At 42.6% G+C, this 22,145-nt stretch overlaps 1 protein-coding gene and 1 long non-coding RNA gene across 3 annotated transcripts; one reads left to right on the forward strand and one right to left on the reverse strand.

The window, feature by feature from the left end:
* The first annotated feature begins 15 nt into the window (after window positions 1-15).
* LOC130158097 (uncharacterized) lies at window positions 16-17,477 on the forward strand. Of its 2 annotated transcripts, none has more exons than XR_008825172.1 (4): window positions 16-1,876; window positions 5,413-5,501; window positions 6,399-6,608; window positions 17,421-17,477. It is a non-coding gene; the product is annotated as an uncharacterized LOC130158097 (long non-coding RNA). The 2 variants fall into 2 exon arrangements; XR_008825171.1 differs by lacking the exon at window positions 17,421-17,477 and adding an exon at window positions 11,034-11,537 and having other exon boundaries at window positions 6,399-6,616.
* Window positions 17,478-17,727: 250 nt separating this feature from the next.
* Window positions 17,728-22,132, reverse strand: MRPL44 (mitochondrial ribosomal protein L44). Its single transcript, XM_056358476.1, has 4 exons — window positions 21,532-22,132; window positions 20,755-21,223; window positions 19,276-19,454; window positions 17,728-18,064 (listed from the first exon to the last, which is right to left on the reverse strand). Exons 1-4 carry the CDS (start codon window positions 21,693-21,695, stop codon window positions 17,893-17,895), a joined length of 984 nt encoding a protein of 327 aa, XP_056214451.1. The 5' UTR covers window positions 21,696-22,132; the 3' UTR covers window positions 17,728-17,892.
* Window positions 22,133-22,145: the final 13 nt, after the last annotated feature.

A 22,145-nucleotide genomic window follows, 5' to 3' on the forward strand; every position in this document is an offset into this window, starting at 1 on the left:
GGGAGGACGCATCCCCCTACGGAGACCCCGGCCGGGGGGCGTGTCACCCGGCGTGACCCGGCGGGGCGGGGGGCTCGCTCACAGGAGCGGTGAGAGCTGCGACCCCCGAGGGAGCCCAGGGGGAGAATCCAAACGGAAAAATCTCAGTGTAGGGTCTGCGCCTTCCCCCCCGCGCCGGGGTGAGCGCGGGGCGCGGCCGTGGGGGGCTGCGGCCGTGGGGGGCCGCCCGTCAGACCCCGCGGTGAGGGCGGGCTAGGCCAGGCGGGGAGGGGACGGAGGGGTCAGTTCCGACCTCGCCCCCCCGCCCCAACGGTCCCTGAGGCCCTCGGAACTGCCCTCGGCGCCGCAGAGACTGAAAATCCAGTCAGGGCAGCCCGCGGGAGGCCGAGGCCATGGTGGGCCCGCAGGAGGCTCAGGGTCCCGCCAGTCCTCCTGAGCGGGGGCTGCCCCGGGGGGGCTGCCCGGGGGTCCCCGCTCCCGCCCTGGTGGCTGAGGTGCTTGGTGAGGGGCTCGGTGAGGCTTGGCAGTGCCATTGCCACCAGGCCGCGGGACTGGTGAGGAGAATGTTGTTACGGGTCTCTGCTCCTTTTTGTTACAGAGATGGAAAGCGCACAGGTTCCTTTGGAATTTGTCCCCGCCTGGACGGTTTCCCCATCAAAGGCACGAGAACAGAGCCCGCAGTCACTGTGTATCTGCTGATATCCTTGAGGAACCCTTGGTTCTGGCTTGAACTCAAATCTGGCACTGACCTACAGAATACATGTTTGTTCCTTACAAAGGTGCCTGAAGGAATGTTTTTCAACAGCATGCAAAATCAATGAAAAAATTAAAAAAAAAATCAATGTACTTTATAAGTAGGTGATTTGATTTGCAAAGCTGCCAGGCAACACTACGCCTGATTAAAATTTTTTAAGGTTTAATGGTTCCCAGTGCCACATACTTAGCATCACGTTTTGCACCTCTGACATCAGCGCATATGTTTGCTCTAACTTTTGTAGGGGCAAGATCTGATCTGGTGTATTTTCCTCATAGTTTTAGTTAAAAACAATCTAGGACTAGGTGTTCAGCATCAGTAATTTGGCATTCCTCCTCTGATTTCTCTGGACGTGCTGATCAACCAGTCCCAAATCTTAAACCCGGAGTATAATGCACTGGTCTCAAGTCTTCCTAATATGGATGGCAGGAGCTGTTCATAGGGAAAAACAGGCATCACTAAATCATCACAATAATCACAAAATCAGAATAATAATAATAATCACAAATGCTTAAATAGAATTCTTAAAAGTAAACATGAAATATCTGCAGTCTTATAAAGACCTCATTCTCACTGTTTCCTCTAACTTTTCAGCGCACTCTGAAATGCTGATATTCTCATTATTCAGGAGGTTTCAATTTTTTGCCTTCTACAAAGCGTGCTAACATTGGAGATTTGCCAATGACTTAAATGACCGAAAGCAGATGACCTAGATTTAGGGGAAAAAAAGTTTAAAGGTTAAAAAACAAGGGTTTTTTTTTCCTGGAAAATACTTTGGGGAGTAATCATTGGCCACAACACCTGCTGTAGCGGAGAGTTGCTACAATCAGTTGGGTTCTGTTTCAATGAGAGTCAAAGGTGCTTTGTAACTGAAACATGAATGTCCAACTTCAACTGCTTTGTGTCACAAATGTACTTATATGAATGTCACATGAGAACAGTTGTTAATAAAAATGATACCATTGTCGCTGTCGTCATTAAACAGTGGAACTGAGCTTCCAGGGAAAATCCTAGTACTGTTTTAAGTCAATCACAAAGGTCAACAGGAGTCTTTGGGATTTCACATTACACTGGAGCAGGCTCTAATTTGTTTCATGGAGAAGCGTTCTGACGTTATCCATGGTAAGCGCCAAGATGGGCTTATGCTAATAGATCAATGACCTTTATTAACATTAATTTGGTTTAGAAATCACTTCTACAAAATACCAAGCTTCTCCATTCTGTATCTGACAAAGCCAATTTACCCCAGGAAACTACATAATGAGACTTCAGAGGGTTGTGGAGATATATCCTTTTACAAATATCCATAAGCTTTGTGGGACTGGGGTTCTTCTAGAGACTGTGAGCACATCTGCTCCAAGTCTTGGGTTCCTACAATCAAAAATCTAAATCGTACAATCTTGTTTCCCATAGGAACCAGTGCTCGAGAAATACAGCTACTTATGTATAAATGTATATGTATTACACTGTTGACATACATAGGTCTGAAAAATGGCTTCACCTGTTTCACCTCCCCACAAGCAATAATATAGCTTCCATGCCCTCCTTTTCTTTTTTGTTTTTTTTTTTTTTGCTCACAGCTAGCATTAATTTCCTGAAAGCAGATGGCTTGTGTTTTCTCTAAATTACTAAGGGAAAAACATCCACAAATAATACACATTGATAAAAACTCTACTGTTCAGCTCTACTCTTTTGTTTTCTTTTTCCTCGTATATTTTTCTGTTTCTCTCCTAGGACCTGAATTTCCATTCCTACAGGTTCTCTGTCCAAATTTGTTCATCATTCTCTCCTCCTAATGACCAGACTTTTGTGGTTGGAAATATACTGGCCAGCTGTTTATTCCAAAGTGCTTAATCCCTGCTGCACCTGCTACAGCTTTTAGCATTAAAATTAATTTCTTAACAAGAGGTAAAACAATGATTTCTTATGCTTGCAGCATTTCTCTACATAAAAAACAGAACTTAAAAGTTAGCCCAGTCATAAGTAACGATATCTGAAAGACGCTGCTTCAGTAAACCATTAAATATGGGCTAATAGAATATGAATTATAATATACAGTCATATAATCTAGGAGACTTATTGTCAGGATCAAAAAAAACAAGAGTCTAAGAATGTACATTTGGGAGATGAATAAGACATTCTCTGTTTGTCACTAGGATTGAGGTCAATAATATCCATTTAAAAGCAATTAACCCAGGAGGCTAAGTGACGTGGAAATTATCATGCTGAAAGACTAATGGGCTATTAAATCCATCTTGCTTTGCTGCTGATGGGCATACAAAATTAATCCTGGGATTAGGTCTATCAGATCTGTCATAAACCGCTACTGCAATATTTGTATATGAAGGGTTTTCTGAAAATAATAAGAAAGAACATAGCAAGTGTATCTGGCAAGAATGTTTGCCGACATGTTCTATTAAATATTCAGTCAGCTGAGCATAAAATAGTGTGTCTGTGCTTGGCCTTATTTAAGCAGCAGCTTTTTGTTAATGGATAGATACATTTTAGTAAGAGATCAAAACAAGATAAAGTCATAGTAAGGTTTATATAAATTACTATTAGTTGTTGACAGTTATTTAAATCTAGACAATCTAACTGCAGGAAATGTTCAGATAAATATGATTGAATTAAAAAATTGTTTTTATTTGAAATGCCATTTCCCTTTGACATTTCCCACCCACTGCTATGACATTAACATAGTAAAGAGGTAAATGATTGATAGCCCTGCCTTTACCTGTAACAGCTGTTCATAGGAAACAGACCTCACAATGAAGAGTAAGGCACGGTAACAGCAGCTTGTTGTTTTTTCTTTTTTTATTTATTTTGTAATGCACAAGTTAGAGGTCTTTATGTTTTTTTAATGTTACGTTTTGTTAGCGTGACATACACCTAATTAATTTTGAGTAATGTAAAGTAGGAAGTGATTTTCAACCACCACAGCAATGAAAGCCTGAGATTCAAAGCAGAAGTGCTGGCTTGGAGAATGACAAAAAGGAGGCTGAAGGTATGGGGTGAGAGACACAAAAACAAAAGCTGGAAGAAGAGTGAGAAGTATCAAAAAACCCAAAAAACATAGACAGAAAAAGCAATACTTTAGAATCCTCCTTCAACACTTTATGACCTGTCTACTAGATCTTTATTGATAGAACAGCTTTTACAGTTTCCAGGTGGGACACTGAAGTTGTGTAGAGACGGGTGTCAGGCACTAGTACCAAGACACATACTCTCCTTGCTGCAGAGTAAACTTGAATTTTCCTACTAATCTGAACAAACCGGGTGGGTTTGAAGAAGAGGACCATAAAGATGTAGAATGCCTTTCCAAAGTTAACACAACAGATCAACATAAAAGGTGGTTAAAAAACCCTAAGTGTCTTTCCTCTTAGCTTGGTGTTCTGCTCGGTGAAAATTGCAAAGAATGAAAGTTCCATTGTAAATGATAATTTAAATGAGCTTCTTGCAGACATTAATTTTTCTAAATTCTTTGAGGGAAAAATTTTAATTGAAAGTAATTGAATCAGTGACATCCTAAAGTTAGTGCTGTTAAAATATGGTTCCTTTTGTCTGAATTAAATCTGTTACCTTGTACTTCAGTTGAATCTACCTGAAGTTTTTCAGTGGGAAGGAGTGAGATTTCCCAGACGTAGCACTAGCTCTCCTGTTCACCTACCTTGCTTCAGTTTCTCAACTTAACTAAACTTTTAACATATCTCTCATGGAAATACTCTCCTTAGGCTTTCTTCATCTTGTACTATTTTTCTTTTTCTATTATTTTTTTTTTTTAGTTTTTCGAGAAGAAAACAAAAATATGTCCATGAAGAAAATAAAAAAAAATAAACTTTGTTATTGAATTTCAGCTGTTTAGAAAGTTGTTCAGAAGAGCGAGCAGCTTCTGTGTAACTTCAATTGTGCTTACAGTTTTGAACTAAGCACTGCTCTCCTGGCTGGACTGGAATTACTAGGGGACCCTGTGAGCCTCTCTTGCCTGATACTACAATTGTATCACTGCCTTAAGATTAACAAGTTCCTTCAGGCACTGTACTCAGTGAAGAACAGATTTTATCTTTTTTTCATGGGGGATTTTTGCGTGCAGGACTGTCCCAGCTCATAGTGTAATCCAGTCTAGCTCAACAGGAGGTTTTCATGTCTAGGGAGGACATCTCAGCAGACTGACTTGTTCCAAAGTTACAGGAATTTTTCATTTTTTAATTTTAATGAGAAATTTTGATAGCTGAGGAGGCATTATTCTCTTCCAGCTTTCTAGCTTGGTCAGTGATGTTGAAAGGTTATCAATACTTCAACCTTGCCCCTTTATTTGACATAGTTCTTGAATTTCCATCGTGCCTTAAGTGTACAAGATCCTATTCCAGTTTGTAATCACAGACTAGATAGCGGAAAGAACATGCCTATATACAGTTGCAGCGAAGGCAAAACATCTGTCACAGGAATATCTCGCACGCAAGGTGAATGTGTTTTTATTTTTAACTTCATCTTTACAGTTACCTTTATTTCTAGGCTATGTGCCAATGATTCTGTTACTGGTTTTTATTTGTATTGGTTTATCATTATTCTATAAAATCCTGTAGTTGAATGATGCTTTATAAACTATACCACAAATCACAGAACTTTTTGTAAAATGATTATTTCATGCATCCTTTCAGAGGAACATGCCAGAGGAGAGTGGAACCCTTTAAACTGGAAAGGGAGAATATTCATATTTGAGCCAAGGAGCAACAATAGAAAAATAATGGTAAGCCATATCACATTTTACGTTTGCTGGAACTGCCCATGGGAATGTTAGCAATAGACAAGACAGCCTAGAAGTAGAAAAGAGAGGTTGTGCAAATGATATGAATAAAGCAAGAAGGAAGCAAACAAATAACCTTAGGAGACAAGAGCTGAAAGACAGAATTCAGTGGTGGAAAGGTAGTTTAGCTCTGTCTAACTTCTGGTTCTAAATTAGACGAGGGAGAAACAGTATCTAAATAGATATCTAAACCACCAATGATTTCTGTAGTATTTGGCTACATAAAGTACTAAACCCGGCTCTCTGGACAGGAGCAACTTCATTTTCACATTACAGTTTACATAGCATAACTTACTACTTCACCTATGAATAAGATATATATTTAAAGCCCAGCATACTTTTAAGTGCAATTCTTCAGTACCTTCTCCACTTGATGATGAGCATTTCCTGTTTTCTGTAGAACTACCATGGGAATGAAGAGAAGCTTTTTTTTCCTTTCCACTAACAAATCTAAATTATTGATTAGTCAGTCTAATTTGTGGAAAATACTATTGGTTAGTGCTGTCTTAGAACTGCCTTAGATGTTGCAAAAAGAATTACAGATAATTTGACAAGCATCTTCAGTAGGAGAGACAATATTAAAATAGACAGGAGAAGTCATATTTTCAACCATTGTTCTTTTATTTTCCCACAGTTTACAAAACTCACATATTCTCCTTTGGATTTCCCCAAAATTTTAATGCTTTTAATAAACATCACTTGAGGGCTGGTTTGGGGAAATTAGAAGTTTTGGACCTCTTTTCTGTGCATAGATTCCAGATGTAAACAGTTCTTGAGGATTCCCATGAGCACTGAAGGATGCCTGCTCAGAACAGCGAATTCTGCTCTACCTTTCCCCAGCCTAACGCTTTGCAAAGGGTTCCCCGTCCCGCCAGATGTGCTACAGAGGATGTTCTTTGCTGTAATAGCAGCCTTGCTCGATAGCAGCAGGCCTGAGAAAATGGGGTCATCTGGTCTCATACTGGCGACAATAACATCCATGGGTTTCCATCCAAGGGAGACTCTGCAACCTCTCTGGGCAGCCTGTTCCAGTGCTCCATCACCCTTAAGGTAACAAAGTTTTTCCTCATATTCAGATAGAACTTCCTGTGTGGCAGTTTGTACCCACTGCCCCTTGTCCTGTTGCTGGGCACCACTGAAAAGAGCCCGGCCCCAGCCTCTTGACACTGGCCCTTAAGGTATTTGTGCATTGATAAGATGCCCTCAGTCTTCTCTTCCCCAGGCTAAACATTCCCAGCTTTCTCAGCCTCTCCTCACATGGGAGATGCTCCAGTCCCCTCACCATCTCCGTAGCCCTCTGCCAGACCCTCTCCAGTAGCTTCCAGTCTCCCCTGACCTGGGCAGCCCAGCACTGGGCACAGCACTCCAGATGTGCCTCACCAGGGCAGAGCAGAGGGGGGATCACCTCCCTCCACCTGCTGGCCACGGCCCTCCCAGTGCACCCCAGGGTCCCACTGGCCACCTTGGCCTCACGGGCACGCTGCTGGCCCATGGGCACCTTGCTGCCCACCAGCACTCCCAGGTCCTTCCCCGCAGAGCTGCCCCCCAGCAGGTCAGCCCCAGCCCGTGCTGGTGCGTGGGGCTGCTCCTCCCCAGGGGCAGGACCCTACACTTGCCTTTGCTGAACTTCGCCAGGTTCCTCTCCGCCCAACCCTCTGGCCTGCCCAGGTCTGGCTGAATGGCAGCGCAGCCTCCCGGTGCACCAGCCACTCCTCCCAGTTCCACACCACCCCCAGACTGGCTGAGGGTGCCCCTGCCCCTCCACCCAGGCCGCTGATGGATGAGCTGCACAGGGCTGGACCCAGCACTGACCCTGGGGAACACCGTGAGCTACAGGCCTCCAGCTGGCCCCTGCGCCGCTGGTCACAGCCCTCTGAGCTCCGCCATCCCGCCCGTTCTCAGCCCACCTCGCTGCCCGCTCGCCTGACCCACACCGCCTGCGCTCACCTGGGAGGGTGTTACGGGAGACAGCGGCAAAAGCCTGGCTGAGAGGTCAGGGTAGGCACCATCCACTGCCCTCCCCTCATCTACCCAGCCAGTCATTCCATCCTAGAAGGCCACTGGACTGGGCAGGCGTGGTTTCCCCTTGGTGAATCCATGTTGACTACTCCTGATAACCTTTTCCTCCACATGCTTTGAGATGACCTCCAGCATGAGTTCTTCCACCACCTTTCCACGGATGGAGGTGAGGCTGACTGGCCTCTAGTTTCCTGGGTCCTCCTTCCTGCCCTTTTTGAAGACTGGAGTGACATTGGCTTTCCTTCAGTCCTCAGGCTGTCAATTTTGTGGCTGTCAAGTCTGCTTTAGTGATGTCTAATGTGATCCTCCTTGACCAAGGGAAAATCTTCCCTTCTCCAGACTTGCTCTTTTGCCTCCAGGGTCTGGGATTCCTGAGGGCTGGACTTAGCTGCAAAGTCTGAAGCAAAGAAGGCATTCAGTAACTCTGCTTTCTCTGTGTCCTTCATCACCAGGGCACGCACCTCATTCAGCAGCAGGCCCACGTTTTCGCCAGTCATGCTTTTGCTACCGATGTACCTGAAGAAGCCCTTCTCCTTATCCTTGATAACCCTTGCCAAATTTAATTCCAAACAGACCTTAGTCTTCCTCTTCACATCCCTGCATGCTCTGCCAACGTCATTATAGTCTTCCCAAGTGGCCTGTCCCTTTTTACATATCCTGCAAACTCCCTTCTTCTGTCTTGAGTTTTTCTAGAAGCTCCATGCAGGTCTCTTGCCCTCTTTGTTTGATTTCATACTCATGGGGATGCGCTGATCTTGAGCTTGGAGGAATTGATGCTTGAGTATTAACCAGCTCTCTTGCACCTCTCTACCTTTTAAAGCCCTAACCCATGGGATTCCTCCAAGAAGGTCCTTGAAGAAGCCAAAGTTCCCTGTCCTGAAATCCGGGGTTGCAATCCTACTTGTTGCCCTGCTTCCTGCATGCAGGATGCATGTACTTCATCATCCGCAGGAAAAGCTTGACACATTCCAGTTGCCACGTTCCTCTTAAAGTCAACCTGAATATATAAAGAACGTAAAAGGTCAGAAAGGAAGAAAAAAAGTGGGCTGAGTCTAAGACGCCAAAAGAAGCCACAAAATACCTACCATGCTCTGTTACCTGACACACTGAGATGGTACATCAGTGGCTCCAATATAGTAGTGTTTGAATCTTGCCAGATAAATAAAGTTTTGCACACTGCACTGAACAAATCAATGAATATAACAAGTATCAGAATAATTAAACATCATGGAAATATCCATTTGGGTGAATGGGTTGAAAAAGAACGGTATTGTAGAGTAAAGCCATGGAGATGGACATACCAAAATAGGGAAATTTGGGAAACAGAGCTTTCACATGTCAGACTTTCCAACAGGAGAACAGAGAAAACAGGCTACGTAATATGAACAAGGGAAAATTAGGTTCTTGGGTTACCCTGTTTCTGAAAGAGAATATTTTAGAAGTGGGCTACAAAAAGGAGATCTGATCGTTGAAATTTACTGTAATGTTTCTTATTACTGTAATTTTAAAATCTGAGATATTGCCACCAAGGTTTTTTCCATGAACCCCTGAGAATTTTTCTTGTCCCAGCTGCAGAGGAGGGCTTTATGACTGGTAGTATTAACAGGTTAAAAGTAAGACCACTAACGAGATGCACAACAAACAAAAGATCCCCCGGAGAATGTAGTACAGGCTAGCGCAGCTGCAGTGAATAGATATGGATAATCCCTGGTAGCTGCAAATACCCTCTTAAGGGTTTTTTTTGGCAGGAGAAGACTAATCTCAATTCATACAAGGGAAAAACACTGCTAAACTAGTAACATTTTAGCACTTTCTCTCCATGCCATTTAAATTGGAAGTAAAAGGACAAAACCTCAAGTCGTTAATTTAATAAGAAAAGTGGATCTGCTGACATTAAGGTCTCTTGTACATTCCGTTGTACAGCACGAGCACCTGCAGTGTCTTGCCTTGAACTGACTGTTCTCAACATCATAAGCCATAAGGGTGGATACAAACAACTTAAAAACAAGATTTATTTTAATAACTGATTCTCTGGTTAAGTGGCAATGACAGGCATGTCTCTGAAACAATGTGTATGAATACCAGTTGAGAATGCAGATTTTGAAAGTATTTGCCAATTAGAAAAACTCTTTCTTAACCAAGAGGAAAAAGAGAAACACTCATCACCATGTGACTTAACCAAAATGACTTGACGTGAAAAAAGAACATTTTTTCATGACATGACAAGAATATTTAATATTTACTGGTCACATGCTTAAACAAATGAAATTAAAAATAAAATATATTTTTTAAAACAAACAAACAAAACCAGAAACAAATCAACAATTAAGACATGTTGGGCATAGTAATATTCCACACACTGTGTTTTGGCAACTGGAAAAGAGTAAGTGTTCGGAACATTACTGCGGTCTGACTAGAACAAAACCTTGTTTTGGTTTGTTTTTTTCAGTTTGGTTTGTGGAGAAGGGAGTTAATGAAAGAGACTGAATAAATACTCTGAAAGAGCACAGTGAATGAAGAATTTGGTATAATGTCTGCTCAGAGTAATACCCTGGTTATTAAAAAGTAGCTTCTTACTGATGTAAGAATTTGAGAAATGCAATCGTCAATGTGCAAGGGATTTTTAAAAAAATGAAAAATAATTAAAACAAGTTCCTCCAGACTACCATGATGAGCAAAATTGGCAGAGAAAAGGAAGCTGACAGTTAATAAATCATCACAAATATGGATACAGAAAAAGTACAGAAGCTATTAGGTAAGCATAGTATTTCTTACAACTCAGGACTTCTAATGAAGTCTCTTGAAATTGTTAGAATGCGTGACACTTAGTATAATTTCCTTAGAGCTCTCAAAGTTTACCCTGAAGATCCACTTTATGAATACATCCTGCTCCTCCTGTATCCATAGCCAGTTTACAAATGCTGCTCTGATGCCAGAACCACCCTGCAGCTTATTTTCCCCTCCCACACGTACCTTTGTGCAGACAGATAAGTGCCCAACCGAAACGCTGACACGTGTAGGCAGCAGATAGAGGCGGCGTGTGCCCGGCTGCGCTGACCAGCCACCAGCTGCCATGCCGTGCCGTCAGCTCGTGGTGCGTGCCACAACTCAGGTAATTCAGAGCTGGGATCAGGAGTGCAACCATTCAAAAATAAAACAATTTCAGCAAAGCAATGATTAACAGAGAAAGGTTGCCTAGTGATTGATGAAAAGTTTCCATTGTTACTGACAGAGACATTTGCCAGGGTAAACCCTTGTCTTACACTCCTACTCTTTCCATCGTTGACAGACATCACTGTGTAACTCCACCTGTCAAAGGGTTTAATTCTTTCTGTTCCATCCTCATTATAAACTCAGGTATGAGCACCTAACAGTCAACGAATTTTCAGAGCTTTGCCCATAATTACAGCTTTGCTCTGAAGCATCGTGTGTTTTCTTTCTTTACCGGAGCCTCAGCACTGCCAGACAATGGCCACAATTGCCCTCAGTCCTCTCCACAGATAGTTTCATCCCCTTGTATAATGAAATTCAAATAAACATTTGTCAATGCAAACTCTTTGAAATGACATCTTCATCTTAAAAGGATGTATTGTTACGCTTCAAAAAATGGGATGTTGAAGTATGAAAAGCAGTCATTGCAGTTTCAAAAATAATCTGGCGAGAATCAGGTAACTCAGCAGTGGATTCTGTCACTAGCAGCAAACCCCTTCTGCAACAGGGAGAATATTTCCCTAGACAAAAATTTTGAAGCTTATTCCAAATTTGATCATACTTTATTATTATTATCATCATCATCTTCTAGTCCCTAATGGTTTTGGTTAGTAGGAAATGAGTCTAGCACGCTAGCCAAGAAAAAATGTTCAAACTTGTTATTTTTAAATTACCTGGTTTTATCTTTCATGAGGTAATGAGATCAACCAAATTCAATCTGATCCATGATCATCTCCCTAACACTTGACCTTACAGCCAAGCTCACAGCAAGCAGTTGAAATAACTAATTAAGAACCGACAAGTTCAACAAGAATCTTTCAAAGAAATAAAGCATGAAATCAATTACCTACCTCTGAACCCTGGGAACAATCAACAGGTTTGCTGCTGGCCTAGGTTTCCATGAACCTCTGCAGCCTGCCTGCCGTTCACGCAGCGTGTCGACCAAATCAAGGAAAGCAGCACAAACCTCACTGGGCATTGTGCCTGAAGTCACAAGACACCGAGTATTACCGCGGATTCCCAGCAGCTGGGACAAAAAAATGCAGTGCCATGGGGGCTGAAGTGAAACTATATGGGTATGTGCGTCCAGGGTACTTTCATCCTATGGTAATAAAATCAGTGATAGAAGCAATAATGAATTGCCATGTGGGCATCTGCTAAATGCCAATGTGAATGTCATCCTTCCCGCCCCCCCCCCCCCCCCCCCCCCCAAAGTGTCCTCTCATTGCCTGGTGGATACAGGTTGTTGAACGTGCCTGCCTGATTGAAAACATGCACAAATAGCATCAAGTGATATTTGAGGTAGAAATGAAATATTTAACATGTATTTCTACTGCAAAAGAAACATAAAAGCAAAATGAGCAGTACTATGATATTATAAACAGAAAATGATAGGTAAATCACTCCAGTCTAAAACTATTAGCTCCCTAGCGATGAACCCCCCATCAAACAATAAAATGCCACCACTTGTTGCAGGTGGTCTCTATAAAGGAATAAGCAACCTTCAGATACACACTTTTGGATCACGCAACCATTATTTTTTCTGATGGACTATTAAAAAAGTTGTTTTGTAAACATGTTCAGTTCCTGTCACTTGAAATTTAAGAGAAAAATTTCCATGAGCATTCAGCTAGCACTCAACAAATTAAGCCATTTTCTCATTGGTCTTTTCCTCTTTAGAAGTTCTCAGACATTGGAGTTATTTCTTCAAATCATTTTGTTATCATCCTATGCTCTGATATTTTTGCTAATAATTTAGGGGATAAAGCTGTGCCTCCTAATTCTTTCTACTGAAATTATCATTAAAGTAACTGAATTTCTTTACCGGACCAAGCCAGAACTTTTAGACAAATTGTTGCCTTCTGGTGGTGGGAATGCTTTCCCCTGGTTCACTCTCCTGTTACAGGACTCACTGTGACACTTCCTCAGTGTCATTAGTGTTTTCTTAATTACGTAGGGCTGCCTCCATGGAGATGCTCCAAAGAACAGACTGCAGACCGGTGTCTTTGAAGTCCAATTACCCTGAATGTTCTCCCATCGTTTAGGTCTAGTGTAGGACAGCGGTGCTCCACCAGTATGCTTCCTTCAGCCTCAGGGAACATGTAATGATTTTTCATTCAACTAGGCTTAATTATTCGTTTGATCTGGCAATATCCCCTGCGTTACCTCAGAAATATCAATCACAAATCTAGATATGTCCCCACAAAAGCGTTAGCTCGATGGGGCAGTGGGTCTACTATCGCTTGCTATGTACTATGTAAATCATTCTCTAGAAATGGTCAAATAAGCAAGAGCAGAACATTTTGAAAACTTCCAAACCTACAAACTTCAGGAAGTGATCTCCCATATTAGTCAAAAGTATTGATTTTTTCACTTCTGTAAGACGGAAAAGTTGCCAGTGGCACTTTTTTTCCTCCGCTTAAGTGCTAGCCACAGCCTACAGACAAACACATTGGCAAACAGAAGATTTGATTCAATACTTACCTATGTATGTATGAATCATGGAACTACAGAATCTACAGAAAGAGCAAAGGACTGTAAGTAAGGATTGCCTGTCTCTACTGAAACAACTTGCATTGCATAGTGAAGCTGGGTATCAAAACATTCCTTTGGAACCTTTTTTTGTGCAAGTATGCATGTTTTTAAGAGTTAGAAATGCTATATGAAAAAGGATCACCTGACACGGCTACGATGGCGATGGATTGTATTGATGATCCAGGAGGCCCCTGACAGTCGTACAGTAGCTGCGCTGTAGTAAATCAGGTAACATATTGGGGGAAAAAAATGGAAGTTCAAGAGCATAATCACAAGCACAGCTCCCACAGTCTGGCAGAAACATGACACTTCCTACACAAAAATAGAAAGGGATGATAACGTTTACCTTCTCCCTAGAGCTGCCCTTTTCCCAAAGAGCAGCAGCCCCAGTTTTCAGGTGCACCACGAACAGCTGCATTGCAGTATGCTCCGCGATCTCAAGCATCAGTGACAGCCTTCAGTGCTCTGATTCTGTCACGCAGATCAACTGCCTTTTCACTGTGCAACTTCGCACTGTGACAGCAGCCGCTTACTGACAACTGGTGACCACTTTATCTTCCTAATTTAGCAACAATTTCTTAAACAAGCTGAAATGGTTAACATGCAAAACTAGTGCCATTACATCAGTGGAGCCAATCTGAAAAGACAAAAATAATCTGTCCTCAGATGTTTGCTTCTCTACACTAAATGCATCTCTTCAACATTAAACTTCAAAGCTCAGATGTAACAGAAACCAAACAGTTTAGAGCCTGTTTAAAGTTCACCGCAGCACTCAGTGAAGCTCAGGAAAAGAAAAAGTAGGGCTCTTCCAGTGTTTCTCCACTGCATCATCCCTCTCCCCCTGTACTGCAAAGAAGAATGACAACACATCTTTTGATGGTTTGGCTTCTTCATTGCTTTTTATAGCACCATAACAACAGTGCAGCTTCTTTACATTTTTGATTTACCATAAAAAACCACAATGGAGTTTGGTGTAAGAGATTTCAGTAAAAGCTTTAACTTTTCACCAGCAATTTCAAACTTCAAATTAACATGGAAATAACTGTAAAGTGATCGTATTTTTGTATTTTAATCTCTTGCCTGTAAGTCACAGCAACAATTAACACAAGAATTACTCCTAGAGGTTTTGGGTTTTTTTTAAACAGAAAATCACAGCAAAGTATCTGGTTATTGTAACTAGAAGAAGCTGCAGTTGAAACCAAGGAGATAATAAGGAGTGTTCAGTCGCATTACTGAACAGCTTGAGACAGGAGCAAAAGCACACACTACGAATATTAGTAACTTAACAAAAAAGCATATTAAGGAGTTCTCCAATCACTTAGCTGGGACCAATACATTAGAACTTCTCTTACCGTTCATAAAATAAAATAACTTCTAGAACACTTTCAAGAAAAAGACAAACAATCTAGATGACAGGAAGAGTAATCCAAGACCATTCACACATTGAGCTTATTTAACATTGGAGTAAAACCACGGCTAGACCAAAACTGACAGCAAACCGGCCATTGCTTTTACTGGATTAATGACTAGTAGTCCACTTATCCCGTAATTTGACTTATTATCTATGTCTAAGCATATTAGCGTACTTATATGAATTAATACAAGGATCAAACCGGAAAAGAAACATTAAAAAAGGGTTAGTGTATAGTGCTGTACTTTTGTCAAAACACAGCTGTTAGTACACACATGACTTCATATCTTTAGTACTGAAATATTTTTATTTCTGTTCCGGTTTACCAGTTACAATTTTCACTTAACAAAAAATTCTTGATTGTGAGATAAGGTTTTGTGAGATAAGAAACTATCTGCATCAGGTAAGGTTAAAAGGTACATACAGAAAAGCATAATCAAAGTTGACTTATGAGATGACATTAACCTATTCCAGAATTTCATAAATGCCTATCTTTTTCTACTGTTAGGTAAGTTTAAAAATAAAATATTCATAACAATGAGTTGTTCAATGGGTTGTAAGAATAAATTGAACCAATTCTCTTCTGTCAGTTATTGACATGACGCTTGATATATTGTTTTCTCTGAAATATAATTAAAATGTGATTTAAGAAAGGAACAACCACTGGGAGATGTAAATGCACTTGTTTGCAGCACCTGAGTCAGAGCCAATGCAAGTAACTTACAAAATACTTTTCAGACAATGAAACTACCATGGATTTTCTGTGTTTCTAGCAGAAGAAAAGCTACCATTTTCATCAGACTTTGTAAATACCGATTTCTGTAAATCTAATCAAACTTTTAATACCACTTAGATATTGTTTATGGCTACCGATTCTGAAAAAAAACCCAACAAACTGAAGTATGTAAATGATCCCAGTACTACAACGGTAAATCCTTAAATACATGCTTCAGTGCCAGAAATTAAAGCACAAGATACCATATAAGATGCTTTTCTGACCTCTGGAAGCTTGAAAATAGGACACGTTTTCTTACAAAAACTCCTTTTTCACTCACACCTCTATAAAAACCCTGTCCCTTCTTTCCATGTCCCCAAACTGTCTTTCTGCTTGAGCTCAAGGCTCCATATATACACACTACACAATACATTGATTTATCTTGCATTATTCAGGTTTTTTCCACACTATTCAGTAATGCACTTCTCCTAGGACTTATGCCCATATTCCAAACTGTAAAGCCACAGTAAGCAGATCTTAAATATTCATTTAACGTAAACTGCCAGAAAATTGCCTTTTTCTCTCAAAAAAAACATAAATACATGTATAAATATAGTAGGTAGATCAAACTGGATGTAAAAACCCCCACCTTTGCTATGTCCTTTTAAAATAGGTAAAGGTAAGAGAAATACCTTATCTGGAAACTAAAAATAGCGTAAGTAATTTCCATCCTCTTTTCAGATTTTGCTACTATTCCCCTGGAATATAGTGACCTTATTGGCTTTGATTATGTAAGTGGTAATAGATTACCTAGCTGAAATTTTTCACTTAACACAACCGATTTTGTGCATATTTTATGCTAAGACTGATCCTCCTGCTCCCTTTTTTATATTCAAGCTTTCACACATGTAATCTCCCACGCCAGAACGCAGAAGAAAGGTTTCACCGCTATCCAGCCACATAAGCTTTTTACACACGCTTAAGATGCAGGTTACACCAAATTCTGAAGACACAGATGAATCACAGACAAGTTCTTTTGCTTGAATATACAAATAAATCTGTCTCTATTGAGTATATCAGCCCGAGCTCTCTCACGGCAGGGGCGGCAGGGAATGTGCCACCTGCGCTGCACCACAGCTCTGCTTAGCCACCACCACTGCAGGCCGGGACCCTTGGCCGCGAAGTGTCCTGCACACAATTCCATCCTGGGGCTGAAGGCAATGGATGCATGTCCTTACGGACAGGAACATCAAGCCACCTGCGTATTTTTTTTCATCCCGAGTTAGCGAAGGCACATTTACCTGTTGTCTGTTTTCACAGCCAGTGCTCACCACAACAGGACAAAGCAGGAAATATTTCAACCACTGTCCCACATCTAGCTTCTTCTCTCTTCTTTTGAGCGCGTGATCCCCGTCTGTAGTAAGACTCTCACTCAATTTTAAAGGAAATTATCCCAAAAGACTCACAGTCCTCATGCATCTGTTGTTGTCTTCTGCTACACATACTGAGTTTCTGTGACATTTAACAGGAACATCATGCAGGTACCAGAGTTATTCCTAAGTGACGTTCCATTTACTTGGAGTTGCAGTAGAACTGCTACAGATGGTACAAACAAAACAAACACTGATTTCGCTCAATCCAGTACTTTAGTGACGTGACCGCTTAAATTAAGTGGCCAAAAAACAGAAGAAAAATGTGAAGCACCTTGACTAAACAGGAACAGTAGCTTACAGCCTATCATTAAATCATGTTCTCCAATTTCTTTGGGTTCAGGCATTTGTCATCCTTATTTTCTCTTATTTCTCATTTTGCAAAAAGGAATTTTTACAAATTTTGGAATTAATAATACACCCTCTTTCAGACCATGCTCCAACAATAGAAAGAAATATGTATGGCAAATGTAATTTGTATGCAAGCAGTAAGACCTCAGAAGTGCCATTTGCCCTTTCTTCTTTTTTTTTTTTTAAATTAGATCACCAACTGCATCAGTATCATCGATATCACATTTGATGGTTTCACAAGGTCACGGACAAACAAGTGCAGATCCAATCCAAAGACCGATGTTGCATATATAATTCAACTCATTAACAATACCCTCAAAACAATCTCCAAGGAAGCATCCATGAAACCTTTCTCTATACAAGTGAGATATTGTCACACATTATTAAACATAACTAAAACAGTTTCCCGCAATGTGTGGAAAAACCTCTTAGGCAAAAGCAAAAATTCAGAATACGGGTATTTTTGTTATATTTGGAAAAATGAGCAAATATTAAACATTGTGCAAAAGGAAAAGACTTTATTTACTTTAATACCGGATTTGATCTGAAAGTTTCAAGCACTGAAAATCAGAAAACCAAACTGAATTTTGCTTTCCTAAGTACATCTATATTCAACATGGAAGCCATTAATTCTTAAGAGAAACCAGGAATGTCTTTTATCATCTAGTTACTGCTGATAGCCTTTTCAGCTGCCAGTCCTTGTTTGGGTTTCGAGTAATCCCAAGGTCTCCTGTTCTCTGTATACCCATACAGCTTCCGCAGTGCCACGCGGGCAGCTTCTTCCTCTGCAGCAAGCAGCGTTTCACCAGGACCTTCAGCTATAATCTTCTTATCGCTTGGGGGAAAAAAAAAATTAAAAACATGTTAATCATGAAATCCTGAGCACTGCTGTGTATCATTAATAAAGACGGCTAGATTTTTTTTTTTCTCCAGTGTCTGTGAATACTGAAGGTAATGTCTACATACACACAAATGTAACCATTTCCGTTGGTCCTTCCTGCAAAGATAAGTGATTGTGTGTCCAACAATGGAAACTCAAATCAGAAATGCGTCCATTTCCTGGAAGAATGCTACTCTGTTCATTTAGATTCCAAACATATCACCGATTCTTTACAGTGTTCAATTTGTTAGCCTGTTAAAAACGTGCCAATTTGTTACTCTGGTTAGCTTAAACAAAGGAATTAAGTGTTTCTGTCTCTTCTCCTCCTCTGGTAAGAAAGTATTTTAAAATTTCTTCAAAAGGATTCACAAAGAAGCTGTCTCTGTTATGAAGTCTGTACTCAGCTCTGTTTAATCAACATCTATGGGCAATGGATAGGAACAGTTCGTGAAAGGACACCAGAGATTCCAGAAGAAAAATAAAGTTCCTTTATTTTACAGAAGATAATTCTTAGAAGGCATTTATGCCAAACCACAATAAATCTTACCACCTATTTATCTGTAGCTCATTTAGCAAAGCAACAATGCCGTGGGTTTTGGTGGAAGAAGGTCCTGTCCTGCTCCAGAGAAGCAACGCTATCCCTGGGCAAGACACCTGGACAAGCACTGACCATGCCCAAGATAAGTGCACCAGGGATGACCGGCACTTGTTAAGTCTTGTCTGGATGCAAACACCACTTGTTTACAGTGCCTGTGATTTGAAAACTAAAAAAGCTTCTCTGGAATATTAAATTAAGTCTCTCTTCCATCCCACGTCCCTTGATGCATGTGTCTCCTTAACCCTTCCCTAAGCCCTGGAGAGTCGTGGTCCCTCCAAAGCCATTCAGTTATGCTATTTGCAAAGTTGCTGTGCCAGGACACTCAGAACATGCATCCAGATTCTTTCATGTGCCCAAATTAGACTTTGAAGCCCTTTAGTCAGAGATTGTCTTTTTATGCTTCATTACAGCAAACTATAGCCAATGCTGATTTTATATGGAAGCCACCGTAAGGTTCTTCTGTAATAAACTGACCCAAGAGCATGAGTAGAAAAGTAAAAAAACATCTTCCCTGCTCCCCTCTCCTCCAGCTTAAATCCATTTCACTTTAAATTAATATCGTACTAACCAGTACAACCCAACAAAGTACAGTGGCAGGACCGTGCTGACTCCCAGCTGCCTGGTAATTCTTGGTTCTGGAGAAGAGATATTCCTCTTGGTCAGTTCTTCCACTAGTAAGCCCATTGGATTTACAACTTCCCAGATTTCAAACAGGTCTTTTCCAATCAGCTGGGGAATAAAAAAATCCTATACAAGAATATTTAGAAGTTACAATTAATAGAAGAGATAATGAAGGCTCTAGCTTCTGGTGTCTCCTAATAAAAATACAACATGAAGAGGCCATAAAATAGCTGACAATAAATTGCTGAAATGAATGATGGAACTGCCGCAGTGCTCCACCACAGCTAAGCACAGCTAACCAGTGTTGTTATGCTTGGCAGCTCTGGTTCCCATTTAGCCACTGACAGGATGCACGCCTTGGGCAAAGACAACTGCCGAGTCCTAAAGCAGGACCAGGAGGAGTTGCCAGAACACTTATGCACAGCTCCGAGCACGAGGCTTGCAGCTCAGCCCTGCTTCCAGGCATGAAGCTGTACATCAGAAGAGTTGGGCAAACGTGTTGAAGGGAACACGCAAACACATGGGACTTTCACCTGTTCAGATCACTCTCTTGCCTGACTGCTGCTTGCTCTGACAGACACCTCTCAAGACTTGTATCAGAAGTAAAATGTTAACAAACATTTCTCCATTGCAAAACTAGAAATAAGTGAAAAGGCTGACTGAAAGGACAGTATCCACTACACTGCATTTTAACTGAACATTTTTGTTCCACCTGAATATGAGGAAGAACTTCTTTACCTTGAGGGTGACAGAGCACTGGAACAGGCTGCCCAGAGAGGCTGTGGGGTCTCCTTGTCTGGAGACATTCAAAACCTGCCTGGACACAATTCTGTGCAACCCACTCTAGGTGAACCTGCTTTAGCAGGGAGCTGGACTAGAGGACCTCCAGAGGTCTCTTCCAACCTTGACCATTGTGCGATTCCATATGAAATCTCTTTGGATGCTTGCACTCCCAAATGCAATACCTATGAATTCAGCCTCTGCTCTATACAAAATGTTTTTTAAAAATAGAAGATACATCTCACCCAACATGGAATAACTTCATTCTTTGACAGTATACTGCATGGCATACACGCTTTCCCTTAGCAAGTGTCAGCCAATAATAAAATATCACCAATATAAACCAGAAGGATATGATTTTATATACTTGACCAGCCTGTGCTTCTGAAAGAAAAAACCAAAAAACCCTCACAATCTCAAAACCCCAGTAAACCTCGACCTGACCACCACCACCAAGCAGCAGATCTCATTGTTAAACTGTCTTTGACAACACCTGTAACAACTTCTGCCAGTCTCCCTGGATCTCTGCCCATCAAGGTACAAGATAATATTTCATTTCCCCCTCCCCTTTTCCCCCCCTGTAGATTCTGCAGCCCATGGATGTTACTGTCATCAGTACAAGACCAGATGATAAGTAATGTCTTACCCTGACAAAGATCCCCGTTTTCTCAGGCCCGCTACTATCAAGCAAGGCTCCTATTACAGCAAAGAACGTCCTCTGTAGCACATCTGGCGGGACGGGGAACTCTTTGCAAAGTGTTAAGTCCTGTATAGACAGGTTTTGAGCCACATAAGAAACAAGTTCCTGGCTGGTAAGAAAATCAACAAGTGCTTCTACCCCCTTTGCAGGTAAATCTGGGTAGGCACCTTCAAAGCACCGCAGCAGGTAAGCACGTGAAAAAGACATCCCCTGTTCAGCGAGTTTACTGTTATCTTGTAGGTTAAGAGCAACCGATCCTTCGTCTAGGCCAAGTTCTCGGCGCCTGGCCTCCTCGCTTTCAATGTAACAAGAATTAACAAATGCAGTCTTAAGAAGATCCAAGGAAAAATTTTCATGCAGCCGGTGGCTAAAAGCTTGTATCTCTGCATGGTAATCCCAGTTGGGCTGCTCTGATCTACAGATGTGGAAAAGAAAACAAATTCAGAAACAGAACAAGTAGTTACCCATACTGCGGGCATCGTGCCTTTCCGGTGATCGAAAGGAAATGAAAACCTGAATTGTTTCTGAAGATCAAAACTAGTACGGAAACACCCCGGCCTGTAACGCCGCCGCCCGCCCGCCCGCCACAGGGCCCCGCCGCCACCGGAACGCTGCGCCAAAGCCCGGCCACAGGCCGCTCAACCGGCCCCGGCCCCCCGCCCGCTGCAGCCCCTCACCCAGCCCCGCCGCCCGCCCTCTCCCCAGGGCCGGGCCCGCTCTCACCGCCGCCGGGCGGGCGCCTCCAGCCGCTGCTGCTCCAGGTAAGCGCGGAGCCACCGCTTCTTCGCGGGGGGCGACAGCATGCGGAACCTCAGGCCGGGCCTCGCTCCGGCCCCGGCCCCGGCCAGCAGCCGCCGCGACGCCGCCAAGAGCAACCGGGTGGCCATAGCGGCGGGTGCGGTGGCGGAAACCCGCGGCCGCTCGCTGCGGGCGGAGGCGGGAACCGCCCCCCGGCGGCTACAGCTCCCGGCGGCCGCGGTGCGCTCTGGGAGGGGCAGCGGCCGCGGTGCGCGCTGGGAGCGGGCGCGCTGTGGCGCCGCCGTGAGGCGCGGAGGTCTCGCCCGCCCGCGGCCGCCAGCAGCGGGGCTGAGGGGCGGCCCGGGGTCCCCGAGAGGAGCCGCGGGCCGGTGTGTGATCTGGCAGCGGCCGGGCAGACCAGCGTCGCCCGCCGAAGGTGCGCGAAGCACGGGGCAGTGAGGCTGGGGACGCTTCCCGCACCGAGGCCCGCCCGGCGGGGCCGCCCCTCCCGGCTGGGGCAGCCGGAGTCCCCGAAGTGAGAACTGCGACTCGGGCTTCTCGACAGTTTGGTTCCCTTGAAAGCAGCTTTACCATCTCCT

This window comes from Falco biarmicus, chromosome 13 (assembly GCF_023638135.1).
Source record: "Falco biarmicus isolate bFalBia1 chromosome 13, bFalBia1.pri, whole genome shotgun sequence".
NCBI classification, from domain to species: domain Eukaryota; kingdom Metazoa; phylum Chordata; class Aves; order Falconiformes; family Falconidae; genus Falco; species Falco biarmicus.